The sequence below is a fragment of the Podarcis filfolensis genome (genome assembly GCF_964270895.1).
Source record: "Podarcis filfolensis genome assembly, chromosome: 16".
Lineage (NCBI taxonomy): Eukaryota > Metazoa > Chordata > Lepidosauria > Squamata > Lacertidae > Podarcis > Podarcis filfolensis.
Window position 1 is genome coordinate 12,501,356 of NC_139620.1, and position 21,779 is coordinate 12,523,134.

General features: G+C 45.3%; 1 protein-coding gene across 8 annotated transcripts in view; it reads right to left on the reverse strand.

Moving 5' to 3' along the window:
- The window catches only part of MARK2 (microtubule affinity regulating kinase 2), a 111,035-nt gene that overhangs the window by 86,761 nt on the left and 2,495 nt on the right, over nt 1–21,779 (reverse strand). Inside the window, exon 1 of one of the 8 annotated variants that reach the window (XM_083591762.1) lies at nt 15,238–15,380. The exons of the other annotated variants lie outside the window; for them this stretch is intronic. Within the exon in view, the coding sequence (XP_083447888.1) occupies nt 15,238–15,279 (42 nt within the window). The 5' untranslated portion in view covers nt 15,280–15,380. Of the gene's footprint in view, nt 1–15,237; nt 15,381–21,779 lie in introns of those variants that run through there. 8 annotated transcript variants of the gene reach the window in all.

A 21,779-nucleotide genomic window follows, 5' to 3' on the forward strand; every position in this document is an offset into this window, starting at 1 on the left:
TTAGCACCAATTACCACTGTTGAGGGTATGCAGACCTATTGCGGCTCTTGCATTTCACGGCCTTTGTGGCCTTGCTGGTTACAATTTCCCCCCTCTGTACATACAAGTTTTCCTCTCTCTCTTTCAACTAAGGATAACAGGTCATGCATCAGATCAGGGGTCAGCAAACTTTTTCATCAGGGGGCCGGTCCACTGTCCCTCAGACCTTGTGGGGGGCCGGACTATGTTTTTTTTGGGGGGGATTAATGAATTCCTATGCCCCACAAATACCCCAGAGATGCATTTTAAATAAAATCACATTCTACTCATGTAAAAACATACTGATTTCCGGACCATCCGTGCGCCGGATAGAGCCCCCGGGCCTTAGTTTGCCTACCCATGCATCAGATGAAATGGGCTCCAGTCCATGAAAGTTTCTACTACAGTACATTTTTATGGTGTCAAAGGACTTGTGGTAGTTTCTATATGAACTCGAGCAACCATGTGCCCCTGTATCATTAGTGGGGAATCTGTAGCACACCAGATGTTGTTAGACGTCAACTCACACCAACCCATGACAGAATGGCTAATAGTCAGGGAAAATGGTAGCAGCAGTGCACAACATTGCAGAGGGCCACAGATCCCCTGTCCCTGCTCTATTATTCAGGCATGCCCCAAACACACAGGCCTATCAATTTCCCATGCCATCAAGAGAAACTACACTGCAATATTTGACTCCACACACATACTTAAAAAAGTTTGAGAGAGGTCTATCATTCCTGCCATGGGGCAAGAGTTGTCCTTTTTTATACCTGTTTTTTGGATGAACATGTTTATAACTGTATCTGAAGAAGTGTGCATGCACACGAAAGCTCATACCAAGAACTAACTTAGTTGGTCTTTAAGGTGCTACTGGAAGGAAAAATTTTTTTTTGTTTTGACTATGTTTATAAGGGTTTGCTTTACTGCATCCCCCCCCATATATATAGTTTTATATGATCAATAAACTATTTGGTATTTTATATATTTGTAAGTCGCTTTAATACTTTTTTGTAGAAAGCAGTGAATAAATAAATGTAATAAATAAAAAATACTGCTGCACTGGGGTGGGGGTGGACAGCCACAAATATTTTGGAGTGAGCCCTGTGTGTTATATTTGCTTAAATTCACTTTAAACAAATCTGATAACTGCTTAGCCTATCCTTAAGATTCCTGCACGATAACAACCCAAAAGAGCTGTTCACAGTTTCTTGAGAATGATTCATGTATGCTAATATCTGCAAACATAAGCAGTCGACCTATCACATGCATGCTTAAACCATGGGGCAGGAGCAGCACACCTAGAGAAGAGAACTGTGGCAGGCTTCGTCTTTCTCCATTCAGAGTTGACTTTGAATGTGGATTTTTAAAACCTACCAACACAAAATTAGGAGTCTGTGAATGCTGTTACACCAACAGTCCTGTAACTTTGTCAACAAGGAGGACATAAGCCTACCGTGCTACTTAAAAAAGAGACTGAATCACCCCCAAAGCAGACAAACTTTCTTTTGCCTTCACCTTCTATCAACTGGTTACACAACAAGAGCCTTAACTGAGCAAGCGCCAAACTGTATTCTACTTTGTGGTCGCTTATAGCAGGGGTCAGCAAACTTACCGCGCCTCAGGCCAGTGTCTCCAGCGCTGATGGAGCAGTGGGCCAGAGGGTGGGGGAGCGCATGCCCATATGTGTGCGCACACGTTATTTCTGGCGCACTTCCGGGTTGGAGGAGCACCAGAAATAGCTTGTGCGCATGTGCACGGGCCTCCTCGGACCCGGATGTGCACCGGAAATAATGCTTGCGCATGCACGCAAGCTATTTCCGGTGCTCCTCCAACCCGGAAGTGGGCAGCCGCGCAGCGCAGCGCCAGTAAGAGCGGGTGGCGGCAGCGGGCAGGAGGGGTCACTGCCGGCCAGATAAACAAGTCCCTCGGGCCTTCTCCAGCCCACGGACCTTAGTTTGGGGACCCCTGGCTTATAGCCTGCACTGTTCTCTGCCTGTGTTTAGAGCATGAGTGGGGAATCTCAGGCCTATGTAGGCCAAATGCAACCTCTCAAGCCTCTCTTTACCCAGTGATCAGAACTCTCCCCAGGCCATGTTCCCTCTTTCCCAGCCACACCCCACACCACCCCTGCTTCACACCCCAAGTCATAGAATCATGGAACTGCAGAGTTGGAAGCGACCATCTAGTCCAACCCCTTGCAATGAAAGAATATGCAGCTGTCCCATACCGGGACTGAACCTGCAACCTTGGTGTTATCAGCACCACGCTCTAACTCACTGAGCTATCCAGTGTGAAAAGGAACTCTGACTGTTCCTTTAGGTTGTTTGCATGGATTGACAGACATGGGGGGGGGGGAGGTAAAACCGTCCACTAAGCAAAAGTAAGAATTGCCTTGGTTGCTCCAACAATTTTGCTCCTGGCTCGATCTACCACTGGCTTTTGGCCCTTGAAAGAGAGGCCCAGAGGAGAATGTGGCCCTCTGGCTGAAAGACATCCCTCACCCCTGGAATAAAGGATTAGCCTTGGCTCAATAGACAATTGACAGAACTATGCTGGGCGTGTAGAGGAGGGGAGAGAATGGCTGCATATGGAGATGCTACGTGTTCTAAAAAGTGGTTCAAGTACTTATTTTGAATGCAACTAGTGGTACACTTGCTGAGAAATGTTGGCCAGCACTGGTTTAAAAGGATTGTGTTTCTTTGTTTCATAGCTTATACAGAAAAAAACCACAAGTCTCTCTGGTACAGTACTATGAAATCAATGCTGTAAAGTAATTGACCATATATAACCAGCCTGTTGGCCAAGTCTCCTCCCCCCACAACTCTTTTTGGACCAGTTAAATAGTAAACCTCCTGAAAAAAATCTTTTGTAAATATCCGCTCAACTCCCTCTGAACCTACGGTTCTTTTGAGCATCTGTCTCCCCGCTGCCCCCCTTTCCGTTGTTGCTTAATCAGTTCCACTACAATGTCCCACTGTCCGGCACACAATGGAGTCAGCCCAAACAGTAGCTAAAGAGTTTGCTGCTCTATTTGACGCAAGCTCTGGTTTCCAGGGGACTGTGAAGCTACTCTTTTTTTTTTTTGGCGGGGGTGGGGGTGGGGGACACAGCCAAGGCAATATAAGCTTCCAAAATGCTGAACAGGAAAAGCAGAAGAGCAAAGAGGGGAACTCTGCATGCTCAAGTTAATAGGAGTTTACTGAACATGTAATGGTCAATGGGGTGGGGGAGAGCGACAGCTTATTTAAAATATTTCTCTCTCATCTTTCCAGGAGGAACAGGACTGCTCATAGTCAACCTCAACACAATCCATCATGGTAAAGTTACACTTTCAGGGGTAGCCAATGTGGTTCCCTTCAAATATTGCTACACTACAACTTCCATGATCCCCAACAACTAGCCGTGCTGGCTGGGGCTGATGGGAGTTGGAGCGCAATTACAGCTGGAGGAAACCACTTTGGCTACCCTTGTACTTATAATAATATAAGAAGGCTCTTTATACAAAGTCAGTCCAGAGGTCCTCTAGTCAAGCACTGCTTCTTCTGATTGACAGTGGTTTTCCAGTGTTTCAGGAACATAAAGGCCTTTCCTAGCTTTACCATATTTTAACTGGACTGAGCCTGTGATACAGGGTGGAAATCCCCACCCCCAATAAAACGTTCCATTTCATAGTTCAGTAGGAGCAATGAATGGGTGTCAACTGTGAATATAGTATTAGGAAAGTCTCGCCATTTCAAAACTGCAATTGTTTTTCAGTGGTTAACTCTCTGAAGTATGCAAGTCAGCATATTATGCATTATTTGGGTTAATAAAACGTATTTAGCACCTCTGTCTTTTTTTGTAAATTTAAATGTTAATGTTACAGAAATTCATGTCATTGTCTTTATACTTTTAAAAGTATCCCAATAAAAATGACCACATAGCATTACACTTCAACTTCATTAAGAGTGCTTTTATTTTCACCCCTCCAATATTTCAGGTCAAATGTGGTACTGTATACTGGAATAAAAACTGTCATGTATACTATATGATGTACCTTGCAGATGTATTCTTATGCTGGCTGAGGCTGGTGGGAGCTGGAGGGCTGAGTCTTTAATCTCTCTAGTGAAGACAGTTTCAGAACTAGAAAACAAGAACTGGTCTCCTGATTCAGTAGAAGGCAGTGTCATATGCTCATATCCAAAAGGCAGAATGGCACCTCCCCTCTGGGCCTTCACGCCATTTCAAACAACACTGTATTTTAAGTCCCTCCTGCTCACTAAGGCCAAAGACACTACTGTGACAACAAGGCAGAGGCGTAGCTAGTCAGATGGTTTAACGCTACCAAGGAACAAGCTTCAAGAGCAATTGCTTCTGCAGTTAAAGAAAGAAACTTGACAGGGAACAGGTTATTAGGATAGTCATAAACTGAAGCAACAGACCACAAGAGGTTTCCTTTCCTCAGCTTATTTGCTAAGGGAGGGCCAGCCCAGAGCCTAATCAATTAGTATCCATCTCTCTATCTGACATGATCAGAGTAATTAAGGTAAAGATTCCCCCTCCTGCCGCCACCTCCTGGGGAATTCATATTGCACTGAAGTACTGCTAAGCAGAGCCTGTTAAAGGAAGCGTTCATAATCAACATCTAATGGGCCATCTCATAGGAACATAGGGAGCTGCTTTACACTGTCAGAGGCTTAGCCTATCTAAGCTCAGTATTGTCTACACCAGGGGTCAGCAACTTTTTTCAGCCGTGGGCCAGTCCACCATCCCTCAGACCATGTGGTGGGCTGAACTACCTTGGGGGGGGAATGAACAAATTCCTATGCCCCACAAATAACCCAGAGATGCATTTTAAATAGAAGCACACATTCTACTCATGTAAAAACATGCTGATTCCTGGACTGTCCGCGGGCCGGACTGAGAAGGCGATTGGGCCGCATCCGGCCCTTGGGCCTTACGTTGCCAACCCCTGGTCTACACTGACTAGTGGTGGTTCGCTAGGAATTCACGCAGGCACTTCTCCTAGTCTCATATGGAGATGCCATCAGGCATTAATCAGGGGCTTTGTGCATGGAAAAAGGATGCTCTACCAGTGAGCTGCAGCCCTTCCTTAAAGGGAAGTTGGAACCAGAAAAAATTGCTAAGCTAACTGGATGAAGCTCAGGTGCTTGGTTTTTTTTCCCAACCCTTCGCTGCTATTTGTGGAGGCAAGATTTCTTCTTTAAAAAAAAAATTACATTGCCAGTAGCAGATAGTGATAGGTAGCCCTTCCTAAACCTGCCATGTAACACACCATAAATTATCTCTAGAGCCAACAGGCACCTCCAGATTGATGCAGAAGTACTTTTCAAAACAACAGAGCTGTCCCTGGTTTGCACAGCCCTTCAGAATATTGCTAGCAAGCTAGCAGAATGCATGTGGTAGTTCTGGGGGTTGAAAGAAGCAGTTGGAGGAGGCTGAAGGCACAGAAGCTGTACTGGCTCCATTCCCAAAACCAGCTGACCTTCCTCCTTCCAGGTTCCCAAGTCTTCGGGTAGGAACAAAAGCATTAACACAGGCAGAAAGCATAGCTAGAAGTGAGAGACAAAACTGAAGAAAGAGAAGGGGCTAAAGGCAGGCAAGATCCAGAGGCCAGATGTGAAGCAGATTCCGTTCGACTTCCAAGGTACGACTGTATAAGAATAGCATACTAATTAATTTAGAAGTTCTGAGTGCTGACAAAATATCTTTTTCAATGCCTGGGTGGGGCAGCTGGCTCAGGAAGCCACATAACCTCACTTTGGGTTGACATGAAGAGTATCCTTGTAGCAATAAAGGAAACTGTATGTTGAAAGGGGATGTTGCTTAGCTTTTGCTAAACCTCTTGTACCAATGCTATATTTGGATTTCTTCACACCTCTAGGATCTCTCAAATCCGAAGCTGTTTTTTTGTACCAAGTTGGCATTTCTCTTAAACATTTATATACAACCATAGAGACAAATGGGGCCTTGTAGGCCATTAAATCTAACACGGTTTCACGCAGGAAATCCAGGAGACAACAAAAGGTCATTCATCCTTTAGCTGAGCCCACCCACCCCTGTAGGGAATCATTGTCAAACTGCTTTTACCATGAATAATGTTCTCTTAATGTTCAATCAAAATATACCCTCCTGCAACTTAAGCCTATTACATCTAGCCCTGTTTTCTGGAGCAGCAAGAACAAATCTTTTGCCCTCTTATACATGACAGCCCTTCAGCTATTTGAATAATACAATCATTTCCCAACCCACTCAGTTAGACTCTGGGGGGGAATGTATAGATCTTGAAAGATATTAAGATGCCATCCTATATAATCCATAAACCCTACCAGATAAGGGTATTTCAGTGACCCTGTAGGTCATTTTACCACCAGTGGTCATCAGTCTATGCCTGCTTAAAAGTGAAGTCTTTGCAACTTGTCAAGCAGTGAAGAAGCTTAGCATGCTTCTCCAGCCTGGCTACTGCACAAAAGTGAACATGTACATATAGTGAACCAACCACTTTTGCTTCTGGCTCTACCTCACCACTGTCATATGGTGCCCCCAGGTTGTCCAGAAGGGAATGCAGCCTTTAGATTGGAAAAAGGTTCTCCATCCTAAACCACCTAAACAATGGGAAATTACTTCCTGTAGTGAATAGTACAGGAATAGTCAGCTTTAGTCTCATCTTACATAGAGATAGTACAGCTTGGCTTATGTAAGAGGCAGAAAGGCACTGTGGGCACATTTCATGTCAGAAGATGTGCAGGTGAAAGAATCCCTGCTTGGCATCTGCTGTGATGTTGGTTTATGAATTGATGTCACTTCACAAGAAAGATTGTGTGAGTGAAACACACTCTGCTGCTCTGTTTATAAGGGCTGCTCTTCTGTCAGTATCTCAACATTTATAGTCAGGCCAGGAAGAGCCAACCAGAGCCATGAAGAAGTCCTAACACTATTCATTCATTCAATTTATACCCCATCCTTCCTCCCCAAAGTAGTCCGGGGTGGCATCTTCTCCCATCCCCTTTGAAGCCTCAAGAGGCTCACCAGCATACAGACTCAGTTTAAGTTGCTGCTGATCCTGGCACAACTTTTGCCTACCCTCTGTTCACTGTACAGAATTCTACAGTCATCTCAGTTTGGGCAGAGTCTATGGCTCAGTGGTAGAGTATCTGCTTTGCATTCAGAAGGCTCCAAGTTCAATCCCCAGAATCTTCAGCTAAATGAATCAGGTAACAGGTGTTGAGAAAGAACTTTCTCTGCCTGAGACGTTAGAGAGTTACAACCAGTCAGTATGGACCAGGGACAGCCAACCTAGTGTCCCTTCCAGATGTTACTGGACTGCCAACTCCCACCAGCCCCCAGTCACTATGGCCAATGGGTATGGGCTGATGAGATAGTCCAGCAATGTCTGGAGAGCACCAAGTCAGCGACCCTTGTGGCTAATCTCTGGCATGCCAGTTGTTGCTGATCTACAGACAATCGTCGACCTGGTCTATGGTAGCTTCCTGTCTCCTATGCATTCTCAAAAAGGCATCTCTTTCCCACAGCTACTGAAGACACTGAAAGATGTGGTTCACCAGTCTAAAATAAATTTCTGTTAACATGCCAGTTCCGGCGAAAAGCCCTTCAAGTCTTACTACAACAACAACATTAACATTCAGTTATCCAAGGACTGCAAGATGACCAGAAAGAAAAATCAGAAAGTGTTAAGAGAAAGTGAGTCATCTCACTCTAAGTTTGCCAAGCAGAGGTTAAGTGCAAGAAAGCGGGGGGGGGGGGGGGGCATGAATTGCTGCTCCCCACTTAAATGCTTAAAATTTTTGCAGCTTTAAACAAGTTGAGTACTGTAATGCCATTGATGAGTAAACTGTCCACCCAGAGCCAGAGCAGGTGAACCATTGGATCTGGGAAGGGAATTTGCCGACAGAGGTGTTCAAGACCCAAGCGGCTGTTCACCTAAGTACGTATCAGCAGGCATTTGACATGCTTTTACAGCCTCCACCATCAAACCAAGGCACACATACCCCAAGCAGACCCTCTGCTAACCCCCTTCCACCTTAGACACTGACACCTCCCCTCAACAGAACTACAGTGGTACCTCGGGTTAAGAACTTAATTCGTTCCAGGGGTTCGTTCTTAACCTGAAACTGTTCTTAAGCTGAGGTACCACTTTAGCTAATGGGGCCTCCCACTGCCGCCGCGCAATTTCTGTTATCATCCTGAAGCAAAGTTTTTAACCTGAGGTACTATTTATGGGTTAGTGGAGTCTGTAACCTGAAGCGTCTGTAATGGAACATGCAGAGAGAAGGAGTCTGTTCAACTCAAGGAATAGCTTAGTAAAATGAGCCGAAAGGCTCAACCAATGAGTGTGACCACATCCTATACATACAGCACTGGGGGAGTGCATGGAGGTGAACTGTGACAGCTCTTCAGATATTCAAAGACCTTTTTGTGTCTCCCTTTTATCTCTTCTCCAGGTTAAAAAAATCCCAGCTCCCCACTCCCCACTCCTGTTCCTCACAGGATGTTTCCAGGTGCTTCACCATCCCAGCTGCCCTCCTCTGGCTCTCCTCCTCTGTGCAATCTCTCCTTTGACACTGGAAAACATTTAGAATTACATTCTGAAGAGAGCTGGTGTGGCATAGTGGCTTAGAGAACTAGCTGTAAACAGAGAAGGTCACCAGCTCAAATGTCATCTCTGCCAAGGACTTACCATGTGGTCTTGGGCAAGCCACCCCTCACCTGCCATGAAACTGCAGCATGGGGAATAATACTAACCTATCTTAAATAGTTATGATAAGGAATAAACAAAATAGCAGGTAAAGTGCTTTTGAACACTTAATAAGTTATACACATGCTCAGTATTACCTTGTATATAATCCTGACATGAGAAGCAAAATGGTTAGCTATTTTAGGCGGGGGGGGGGGTCACAAAAATGTGGCAAGCTGGAAAACTGCAAAACTTACCACATTTTTGTGATTTCTTTAATTGGCCCTAATAAAGGTGCTGCCCAACAGTGGACTATGGAATCCTGACATGGAAGCTGACTTTAGGATTAAAGTGAATTATTCCTCAATACAGGTATATATTTGTAGAAGAAATGAATTAGAACCAAAGAAATCATCAAACCAATCAGACGACACTGGGGTTGCACGCTCATCTCGCTCTATAGGCCGAGGGAGCCACCGTTTGTCCGCAGGCAGCTTCTGGGTCATGTGGCGCACATGACTAAGCTGCTTCTGGCGAACCAGAGCAGCGCACGGAAATGCCATTTACCTTCCCGCTAGAGCAGTACCTATTTATCTACTTGCACTTGACATGCTTTTGAACTGCTTGGCGGGCAGGAGCTGGGACCGAACAACAGGCGCTCACCCCGCTGCAGGGATTCGAACTGCCGACCTGCCAATCGGCAAGCCCTAGGCTCTGTGTTTTAGACCACCACCTGCATCCCTTTCCAAACCAATGTAACAGACAGTAATTACTTTTACATAAAATACAACAAACCAAGTGTCTGACAGATACAGTATGATCACAACTTACATGTGTTTAACTTGTGCAATTTCAACCATGTGCATTTGAAGGCCAGCTGGTTGAAACTGCACAAATTAAATGCACGCAAGGTAGAGACATTAAAGGCTCTTTTTGCATCAGGTTTTCCTTGCACAGATAGAGCTTTTAAGCTCTCTGGCTTACTTACTGGGCAAGGCCTGCTCCGTGCATGTGCTCCAGAAATATAAGGATGCATACACAGGGGTGGTTCGAGTATATGCACCAGAATGTAACACCCACGCAAGATGTGATCATACCGTATTGTAAATGTTCAACCCTCTCTGTATATAGATGAGGGCACTGGGGCTCAATGTAAATTGAATAAGAGATTTAAAAAACAAACTGCACTAGCCACTGTTCCAATCTGGAGTAAGATTCTTTACAACAAGAATCAAATTAATGACCAACAATCACAACAACTGAACCAAAGAGCATCCAGTCTGAATTTATTTTCTGCCAAGGGTGACCTTAGGCAGATTACTATCTCAACTCCCCATTTGAAACAACACCTGATCTACCTTACAAGGCTGTTGCAAGTGGCTGAGTGGCCACAATTTTAAATATCCCACAGTGCACCAGAGCACCCAAGGTTGTATTGCTCTGGGGAACTGAAGGAAATTGGTGGCTGCTCAGTTCCAAAACAGGTGTCAGCACCTGTGAGCCCTAGGAACTGCCCAAGGCCAATACCAGCACTATTCAAAAAGATGCCATATAAATGGTAATTATTATTCACTACAACCCAACCCAATGGCAATTCAACAAACACCATTCACCATCTTCCTTTCTTATTCTCAGTCTGAGAGAACACCTGGTGGCTTAAACGTACAGTAAATAAAAACTGAGGAGTAACAGCCCTCAAACCATTCACCTTACTGTCCACAGGTCAAAGTGGACCCACTAGGGGTGGGGAAACCTGCTGGATCCAATTCCCAATTCCTTGTTTAACTTAAATGAAAGTTGCTCTTGTTTTTCAAATACATAAGAAACTGCCTTGTGCTAAAGCTAGACCATTAGTATACCCAGTTCAGTACTGTCTACACTGACTGGCAGCAACTCTCCAAGGTTTCAGGCAGGAATTAATTCCCAGCCTTACTTGGAGATGCCAGGGAATGAATAATTCTACTACACATATATGTATTTTTAAATTGTTTTAAATTGGAGGCTGCCATGTAGGATCAACATGGGTTAAAAAACAAACAGTAATAATTTCTACAATCTTCTTGTGCAACGGCAAGCCTAATTATACCAGGTTGACTGCAATTTTGGCTACTGTATGAACACATAGACACTATGGCGCAGGCCCCATCTCCAGCCACCTTACTTCTTAGGTGCGGCAGTTAGTAGTATTAAAGCAGAACCTATAACCTGGAGGCTTATCTCCAGGCAATAACTAATTTCCACATTGCAAAGAAAATGAGCTTTAATATTCAGAAAATTGAAGTAGTCTTAAGACAGCAACAGAGTCTGCTGCAATCCATTGTACCTGAAGGCACGTGAATCCAAACACATGCCCTGGAAAAAAGTCAGCAGCTAGGGAAAACGAGTTTGCCGAACTGAAACTGTAACAGAACATTGTGTGCTCTGAGTAAACCTTATGACGGATAATGTACAGTGGAGATTTCAGGATGGAAAGCCAGAGAAAGAGAGAGAGAACATTCAAGTCTCCCATTCAGGTAGTTTTAATTAAAAGTAGATTTATGCACAGAGGGAACTTTGACGCCGCTCTGCTCTCCTAACCCAGGTCCAGGATTGCTTAATGAGCATTTTTTTTCCTCTGTGCATTTTGCACATTTGATTTTTTTTTTTTTTAAGGCACTATCGGAAGGATAGCATTCATTCTTTTAATACATCTCTATCTACAAGTATAACACTGATCATTCCAGGTCACAGGAAACACCCCCCCCCCAAAAAAAATTCCACATTTCCTGCAAACTGCCTCCTGATTTGCAATGCTAGCTACAGAGCTTCTAATGGCCCATATAAGCATAGCCACACTGCTCTGCCTGTGTGGTGAAGGTGGGGGGAGCAAAGTACTCACCAGCTTACTACATTACTGGGGCCAAAAGTTGGGGTGTTTCTCCACACACTTAGAAATGGCAAATGGGATGTTCTTTTAAAAATAGCCAAGTAATCGTGTCTCCTCCACCTCCTGAGAGCACCAGCTGGGAAGCCAATCAGACCAGAAGTTAGGAACATAATGAATCAGACCACTGCTCCTTCTAGCTTAGTATGGTCTGCACTTACTGACAGCCACTCTTTTGGATTTCAGGCAGTGATCTGTCTCTCACCAGTGAGATGCGAGGACTGAACCTGGGACCTTCTGCATGGAATGCAGCCACTCTACCACAGGGCTACAGTCCTTTCTCTTGACTGAACTGCTGAACCTTACTTCAGTACTAGAGATGGGACAGTGTTGGGGACAGCAGGCTAGCTAACAGAATGCGGGGCAGGCCAGATGGCATGCACAGCTCTGCCCACTAACATCTGAGTAGCAACCTCAGCATCTTCCAAGCCTGAGGCAGCTGCCTCACTCTGCCAGTGGCAGGGCTGGCCCTGTGGAATGGTATCAGACCCCTTCTTTGCAAGTGTTTACCCTCTCCTCCCCCAAACTAAATTACCTGAACACCTCTGCTGATAGAAACACTGGTCAGTGGAATACTAAGAGACCCAGTTGTACTTCTTTCCAAAACACACTGAGTAGCTCCAATACTACTGCAGACTACATGGCTTCAAGACACACAGCTCAACCAAAGCTGAAAAACTGGTCCCAAGTGCCACGTTAGCTATGGCAGACAGAAAAGGCTTCTGTTCAGATCTTTGCCATTTAGACATTGTCCAGGAAATGCATAGATCATGGAGAAGCTGCTACTTTGGAATTTGCCAGAAGGCCCAGGCAGCTATAGTACAAGAGTCAGCATTAAAGATGACAGAGAGAGATTCACCAAAAGATCCATGTAGTTCAGCATCCTGATTCCTACAGTGGCTGACCAGGTGCTTCCAGAAAGTTTTGTTTGAGATGTTTATTATACCTGTATGAAGTTAAAAAACTTGCTTAATGTTTATTTGCACTTGGCATCCATTTGTTGTTACGAATGAACTTATGAAACAGAAAATTACACATAGAAAAATTACACACTGAAAAATAATAATCTGGAAACGCTTCCACCCCGTATCACTGCCAATGACCCTTGAATCTGTGGCTGAGGTGAGATTTGAACCTCATTTGTGACTTACGCTCCTATGCCACACCAACAAAGCACATTTGGTTTGTAACCCTACATTTATAAAAAAAAAAGTTACACCAGCAGGGGAAGATAATAGGAATTTACAGCAACAAATAAATCTGATAAAAATGCAGCAAACTATTACACACCACGGATGCAAGAGAGGAGATTCCTCCACCCGCGAATGAGATTTTAAGACTATGTGCGCGCTAGTCTAAGCAACTAAATTTGCAAAGCTGCATAGCATGTGCCTTGGATACTGGGTAATAAAGGATAACAAAATGTACTGTTACAGCCCAAGCTTTCGACTGGGTATTAACTACAGTCTCTACTTGTTACAGAAAGTTCACCATCTATCAAGTGTAGCTTGCAAGACTGGCATACAGTATGTGTGTTTTTTTAAATCTCAATCTCTCCCGGAGCACCACAGAAAAAGAAAGAGAACACCAATCATTATCAGAACTGGCTTGACCAGTTTGGCAAGCGAGAAAACTTTGCCCTCCTCCTCGTTCTCCACCCTCCCAATGGAAAGCAAAAGGTGGGTTAAGAACCCTCTTCTTGCGCAGGCTGAATAAATGTGCTGCCAGGACACACATGATATCCAGTCACTGCATCTCACCCACCGCACTTGCACAAGGGTCCTCAAGAAGCAGGAATAAAAAGAAAAAGGTGGGAGGAAGGGACACAAAAACAGCTGGCTGCAAAGTGATGCATAAGTCACCCCTATTGGTATTGGCCTCCACAGATTTCCAATATGAATTTTCGGAGCAATGGGGGGGGGGACAGAAATAACAAACAGAAGGACAGAGAGATCCAACCATGAATGCCGAAACTCAAAAGCTGAGATGCTTCAAGAGAAATATCCTGCTGTGGTTATGTATATGGGAGCCTGTGCTCCTAGACAGCAAGTGCAAACTGTCTCCATGTAAATCCTCACTTTGCTGCCACTGAGTTCATGACCCCTTTCTCCCTTTTTGGCCTTGTCAGTCATTCAGACATTCAGTTTCTAGGCTGGGAACTTGGATTAGGCCTGTTCAACCAGCACAACCCTTAGCTAGGAAGCCTGGATCCAAACAAAAGCATTCCCTTTTCAACTGTTTTCTACATTCGCTTTGACCCCCATCAAAAAAGATGGGAGCCAAGAATGGTGGGGGTTCACTTCTTCAGCAACAAAGGGCTGCGTCACCCCCCCCACACACACTGCCTCTTCCGTAAGTTATACCTTCCCCGTGTCCCTTGGAAACAGCCCTCATGCCACACTGACAAGCTCTCACCAAGGAAGGGATGGGGCCCAGACCAGCAGCACAGTGGGGCCAATGGAACAACTGTGAGGGTCCAGCTGGAAAGGGGAGCAGAGTTCTCCAGCCATGCTTATTTGCTGCTAGGTTTCACCAGCCAGGAGATGGAGCCAGCCACACAAGGTAGCACACAGACCTGTTTATCGGAAATGTTTTGGACACATCAAAAGAAACAGGATAATTGAGTGGACCAGCTCTCCCCTGGGGACAGGATTTCCAATAAAAAGGGAGTTTTGTATGATTAGATTATATAATAACAGGGTTTAAGTTGTGTGTATACAAGCATTCAATCAAGGCAAGGCCAAAGGGTGGGGGAAATCTCCCCTCACTTTACTTTTAAAGGGGATACTTGAATACTTAAGATTTACCAAAGAAAGATCTGCAAAAAGCAACAGAAATGTATTATAATGTTAAAACCAGGGTGGAAAGGGGACAGGGAGAAAAGAGCAGCACACTTCTCAGGAAACAAAAAAATAATCAAAATTTCAGTTACTCAGTTAAGAAGGTGCAGCTGCCACAGGTAACCTGAGTCATATGGGCTCTCCCCCCTCCGCTTTCAACTAGTTTAAGCTGAAACTACAGAGGAAAGAATAGGGTGAAGGGAGGAGGGGAGAGAACTACTTTGATTCAGTCATGCTTAAATGTTGACTGAATTTGGTTATTTTGCTAAATAGATGTTCTTGCTTTATAAACCAAGGTGGAGGATGTGCTTTCCTTTCTCTGGACCCACATTTGTTTAAAAAACCCCCCACTGATGAGACCAAAGCTAGAAGGGCTCAAAAGAAAAGGTACCAGGCACCAGATTCAAACCTTCTTTTTCGTTTCTTTCTTTTTTTTTCTTCCTCTGCCACCCCTAAGATAAAGGATGCTGGAGATATATTTAGTCCACTGTTATACTTGTCTCATTTCCATGCTAGCTGTCCTTTTCAGGCCCTGTTGCTAAGACACATGCATGCGCTTGCAGAGAAAGCAAGAAAGAGGAGAGCCCCAAAGACTCGAGTTAGAGGCTTCCCACCCCCTCCCCTCTGTAACACATAGGGAGGGCGACCACTCTCCCCTGGGAAAATAAGGAAAAGCACAATCAAGTGGAAGGCAGCTGTGGGAGCCAAAACTGAGGAGGCGGCACAACTGCTGACCCGCAGGGCCTGAGGAGACTCACCGGAGGAGGAGAGGACAGCAAAGCCAGTGGGTGAAGGCTCATTGAGAAGGAATTCAAGGCCTGCCAGGCCTCTCTCCTGCAGCTGGTGTTTTCAAGTAACCACCCCTACCTACCCTTGCTACCTTTCCCCTGTAATCTGTTAAGCACGTCACAAGGTGCGCTCACAGTCTTTGCAGAACCGGAACAGTTGCTGCACCCTGTCTTGCCCCACCCTGCAACTACCTTCTGGAAAAGCACAACTCCCCCCCTTTTCAAAACACACACACACACACACACACACACACACACACACACAAAACAGTGGAGAGTAAGTAATGCTCAGTACACCAATGAGTTGCCCTCATTGCTATTTAACCTGCTTGGATTAGAGAGTTGCAAGAATCTTCCCAAGGATGATCCAAAACGGATTTTAATTCTATTAATCAATTGTTGTTATCAATGCATTATGCATACGCTACCTTTCTAAGTAACTTTCCAAGACAGAATACAAATCAAAACCATACTAATAAGATCAACATTTTAACAAGGGCCATGTAAAACTGCATGATAAAGAAGCCAGAAGAAATCATGATTTATTATAATTACTGAAAGGCCTTATATTGAGGGTGGCTAACCTTTGGCCCTCCAGACATTGCTGGACTGAAGTTCCCATTATTCATGACCATTAGCTGTGCTGGCGAAGGCTAACAGGGCCTGGAGCCACTCCCAGCAGATAACTGACTCTAAGGACATCTCTCAAAAGGTGTGGCTATGCTTTTGTTTTTAAAGATTTATTGCTTTATTGAACTGTATTGCAGCTTTGTTTAATATTGCATTGAATTCTTATTTACACTACTCTTGATCTTAGCCAAAAGGCCAAGAAGCGATAATTCTTATTTATTATTACTTATTGGCTTCATACCTTACCCCTCCCCCCAAAGAGCCCATATTGTAGATGCAGTCCTTTCTCGGTTTCACTGCTACATATACTTTATTTATTATTATGTATTAAAGTCATACCTCGGGTTAAAGTTGCTTTAGGTTGAGCGCTTTCAGGTTGCGCTCCGTGGCAACCTGGAAATTACAGAACGCGTTACTTGCGGGTTTTGCCGCTCGCGCATGCGCTCAAAATGACATCACACGCATGTGCAGAAGCGGCCCGCGCATGCGCAGGTTGCATTCGCTTCAGGATGCGAACAGGGCTCCGGAACGGATCCCATTCGCACCCAGAGGTACCACTGTACTTACAGGCTGCCTTAAGAGGCACATAAGTATGGTAAACAAACAAACAAACAACATCCAGAGGGCTGGATGAGAGGGCGGGCATGTCACAGGTTTCCCCAACCTATAGCACTGTGATGAGGAATGTGCAGTTGAACCAAAGGAGGGTGATTCTGAGAAGCGATCTGAAATGATGGAAACAGAAAATATGAGGAAGAGAGGTAGCACCACACAGGTGATCCAGCAGAGTACATAAGTTATTATGAGCAGCAGATGCCAACTCTGTCCCCATGTCTACCCTGGCAACACTATCACAGGACCTAATAATGTCATCCACGACATCAAGTGTTCATTCACCTGCTCATATTCCAATGTGATATATGGCATCATTTGGCAGGAATGCCCTTCTACATTCTATGTAGGACAAACAGACCAGTCTCTATCCAAAAGAATAATGGACACAAACCTGACATCAGGACAAAGGATTTCAATGCACTCGTGTGTGTGTGTGTGTGTGTGTGTGTGTGTGTGTGTGTGTTAATTGGCATATCAATGCCAGGATGTCTTTATTATCAATAACTGTTTTGTGAATTACCATAGTTAATTATGTAATTATCACTCTCTGCATTTTATTTCCCTCTGACCTCACTGTTTACAGCCAGCCAGCCACCAAACCATGTGAATATACTGTATACACCTGTGTAACTCAGGATAACAATTCATGTATCATCAGATGCGTCCAAAAAAGCTTATGCTGCAATAAATGTGCTAAGTCTTTAAGTTGCCACAAGACTCTTTGCTATTTTTGCTGCACCAGACTAACATGGCCCCACCTCTGGGAAGATCAGGAAGTGTCACCTTAGGAAGTTACTTTCTAAGGAGAAAGGAGAAATTTACTAGGGTAGGAGTTTCAAAGGCAGAGCGCCCAGTGTGCTAGCAAAGGAAACAGCATCTCTTGGACATTGGATGTTGCCTTGCACAGACTCCATCTAGCTCACTGTCTACTCTGATGGTGGCTCTCCAGGGTTTCTAGCAGGGGACATTTCCAGCCCTATGCAAAGGTGCCAGGGATCAAACCTGGAAACTTCTGCATGCAAAGCAGCAATACCATTGAACAATGGCCCTTCCCCAAAGAGGCAGCAGCAGTTATTTCCCAACCTTCTCATAAGGCCAAAAATATGTCAGAAAACAGAAAGAGCAAGCAACAGCATCACATAATAGGGCAGGGGATTCAAGGTGTCTCTAAATGGAAAGATACAGAATAAGTAAGGGGCTCAGGATTACCCATCACCCTGGCAAAGACAGGACAGTGTGATGCATAATTATTACTACTAATACCACCATTAATAAGGAATGTGGGTGGCGCTGTGGGTTAAACCACAGAGCCTAGGACTTGCCAGTCAGAAGGTTTGCAGTTTGAATCCCTGCGACGGGGTGAGCTCCCGTTGCTCGGTCCCAGTTCTTGCCAATCTAACAGTTCGAAAGCACGTCAAAGGGCAAGTAGATAAATAGGTACCGCTCCGGCGGGAAGGTAAACGGCGTTTCCGTGCGCTGATCTGGTTCGCCAGAAGCGGCTTAGTCATGCTGGCCACATGACCCAGAAGCTGTACGCCAGCTCCCTCGGCCAATAAAGCGAGATGAGCGCCGCAACCCCAGAGTCTGCCACGACTGGACCTAATGGTCAGGGGTCCCTTTACCTTTACCACCATTAATTACCCACCCTTCACCCTAAAGTCATAGTGTTCAACTTCTAAAGTGAGGTGCAGCCACTGCAAGCTGAAATGGAGAAGTTTATAAATTGCTGGAAATGAGTCAGTACACACACTGCACAACCCCAAACAGCAAACTTTCATTGGAATATAGGAACCTGCCTTTGCAAAGTCAGACCATTGGGTCCATCAAGCTCAGTACTGTCTACAATGGCAGGCAGCAGCTCTCCAGGGTTTCCAACATGAGGTTTTCTCATTCTGGAGATGATGGGGATTGAACCAGGAGCCTTCTGCATGCAAAGCAGGTGCTCTACAGCCCTTTCCCCATTCCACTACCCTCCACAACTCAATACTGTAATTTGGAGCACAATCCATCAGGATATTATCATAGACTCAAATAATTGTAGAGATGGAAAGTACACCCAAGGGTCATCTAGCCCAACCCCTGCAATTAAGGAATCACAGCTAAAGACAAGGTGGCACTGTTGAAAAAAAATGAACTGTGCTCTTGTACTTGCATTCTCATTCACTTTAATGAGGAATGTGCGGGAGAAATTATCAGTGGATTGTGCCACCTAAATCTATCTCTGTCTGCCACTGAGTCACCCCATTAATGGCACCCACAAGCTACTGCTCAACCATGCCTCCTCATAGGGCTGAACTATCAAGGGCAAGCCCACATCCGCAGTAGACAGTTAAAGTGGTATAATAGTACTTTAAGAGCCATGGCTTCCCACAAATGATCATGGGAACTGCAGCTTCTTAAAGGTACTGACAGTTGTCAGGACACCCCTATTCCCCTCACAGAGCTACAATTCCACTGGGAAGAGGGTTTGGTTGTTAAACCACTTTAGGAATTGTGGCTCTGAGAGGGGAATAGAGGACTCCTAACAACTCTCAGCATACCTAACAAACTATACTTCCTGGGAATCCTTGGGAGAAGTCACGATTGTTAATGTGGTTTCAAATGTATGGTGTGGATGTGGCCCAAGATACATGTATTGTATAACTACAGAGGAAATTTTTAACCATCAGCTACAGCTCACCTAATCCTTGATGCATTCCTCCACCCACCTGCCCCAGCCCAACCAAAGAAAGAATTGTCCCACCAACGCAATTAAGAGATTGCGGAAGCTGCAAAGAGCAGCCCACAAGAGCAAAAAGCTGTTGGAGAGAGAATTAGGCACGTAAGAGGGATGAATGAGACAAAAAGGGTGGGAAGCGGGTTTTTATCCTCTTCTCGGCTCTGAGGGAGTGCTGGTTCTGGGGGCCGTCAAGTGATGTAAGGAGGAAGGAGAGAGTACATATGATCACTCCTCATGTACAGTAGCAAAAAAATAAGCTATGGCAGGCAAGGAAAGGTTGTTGGAAGATTCAGGACAGATAAAAGAAAGAGGACATATGAAAGAATGTACTTCCTTTGCACAGCACATAATCACACAGCACAGTTAAACTATGGAACTTGTACCAAGAGGAGGGTAGTGATGGCCACCACCTTAGAGGGTAAGGCTATCAATGTCAATGTTCTGTCCTCAGTGTCGGAAGCAGTATGCTTTGGAATACCAGTTGTTGAGAACTACAAGTGGGGGGAGTTGCTGTTGCACTCAGGTCCTGTTTGCGTGCTTCCCTTTAGGGCAGAGCTTTCTAAACTTTTCATGTTGGTGACACACTTTTTAGACATGCATCATTTCGCGACACAGTAATTCAGTTTTACTAGCAAACTAGAGGTTAAACTAACCCATTTCCAGCCCCAGGAGGAGCGCTGGGAGCGTTCGCACGACATACCTACACACTGTAGCCAACATGTGTCATGACACATTTTGGAAAGCTCTGCTTTAGGGCATCTGCTTGGTCACTGTGAGAATAGGATGCAGCAGTAGATCGTCCTCTGGCCTGACCCAGCAATGCTCCTAGTTTGAAAGAAGGTAGCTTATAAAACTGAAATATTCTATGTGCATTCCACATGTAGAATAGCAGCTGAGAAGTCTCATGTCCAAACTGCACCTCACCACAAACTCAGTAGGTGGCCTTGGTGAAACCATACTTCTCTCAGTCTCCACCCTACACTTGAAACACAGGGACAATATTGCTCTACTTTAGATTACAAGGATTACCTGAACAACATGTGTGGAGTGCTTTCAGCACTTGAACTGTGTCATTTACAAAATTGACCACAGATAGATTAGGTAGGCACTCAGAAGTCACCCAAACAAGATGATGCCTCATCACTTGGAATATCTAAGGGTTTGCGTGTCAAAACCCCTCCCCCCGGAAAGAAAGACACAGGACACAGCGTTTAAGATTTAATTGGGCTTGAAATGGCCACAACTTTATTGATTAAAGAATTGAAGGTATTGGCCTTAGGCATTGGCTCCTATCTGCTACCCGGCATGTAGTCCGGGAAGGGTTAACACAAAACCGTGGGGAAGCCCCTGCTGGAGTACGCCAACTAGGGCCCCCGCGGGTGTCACCGCTTGGGCGTGCCGGGGGCCCTTACCTAGACAGGTTTCGGACAAGACAACGCCCCTCGGAGTCCTGTACCGGACTACCCCATTACCTGGGGAAGGTGATGGCGTTCCTTCCCCCCCAACCATTCGACTAACCATAGAACCCCAGCCAATGCCTAACCGCCAATACAAGGAAAGTTGTGACGTTTGCTATGAGGTAGGCGAAAAAACCAACTGGCCGAAGATTGCCAACTTGGAAAAAATTCCTACCAGGCCCCTTGCGGCGACCAACCGGAGTCCATAGCAAGGTCATGCCTACCTACGACTGCCTACGCCTCAAAGGGTGGGCGGGATGGGAAAACCTCTCGGCTGCTCAGGGGAGAAGAGGGTGGACCCTGGGCGTGCCCGGCTTAAATTAGCTTAAGCCCCGCCTCCCCCCGGCCCTCCGATAGGAGGCCAGGGTTGCGAGCACGCCCAGGGATTCCCTCACCTCTCGCGGGGGCTACGACAGCCCCCGCGCCGAAGGGGGGGAGGGGCTAGACCGCAACCCCCTCTCCTGCCCCAGGGACAGAAAGGGCTTTGTCAGCTGGGGGGAATGCATGTTAAGGTGTTACTTCAAGCTCTTGGATGAAACCCTTTTAAGGGCATGAAAATGGTATATCTTCATTGAGGAGATGCCCTTTGTCCACAGCACCTGGGCAATTCACTCATGCTATCACACATACATCATGTTCAGAGATAACCCCCATGGTAGTGCACTCCAGAATGGGGACTGAACCTAAGTGACAGTGTGTTCCTGACATATACCTCTCAGAACCAGACTTTGCAATCTTATCGGTGGTTTAAGGTATCATTTGGGCAACATCAAACCTCAAACTCAGTTGAGGTAGTTGACCTATCTGCGTGTCAGAAAATGTGCTATCCTCTACCTGCTTCACTGACTAGCTTCCTCAATCCAAAATAATAATCCAAAGAGAAGCATGAAGGCAAGAGTGGTACTTAAGTGGGATGGGGGAATGGGAGAAGAAGAGTGATGTTTCCACACGGTATTTCAACCTCCTGCAGCCTTCTAGATTGAGTTGGCTCCCCAATGCATCCCACAACAGCACTCCCTGCCACAAAAGAGCAAAAAGGGGAAGTCTACTCAATGACTCAATCTCTCAGAATAAAATGCAAGATTACACAC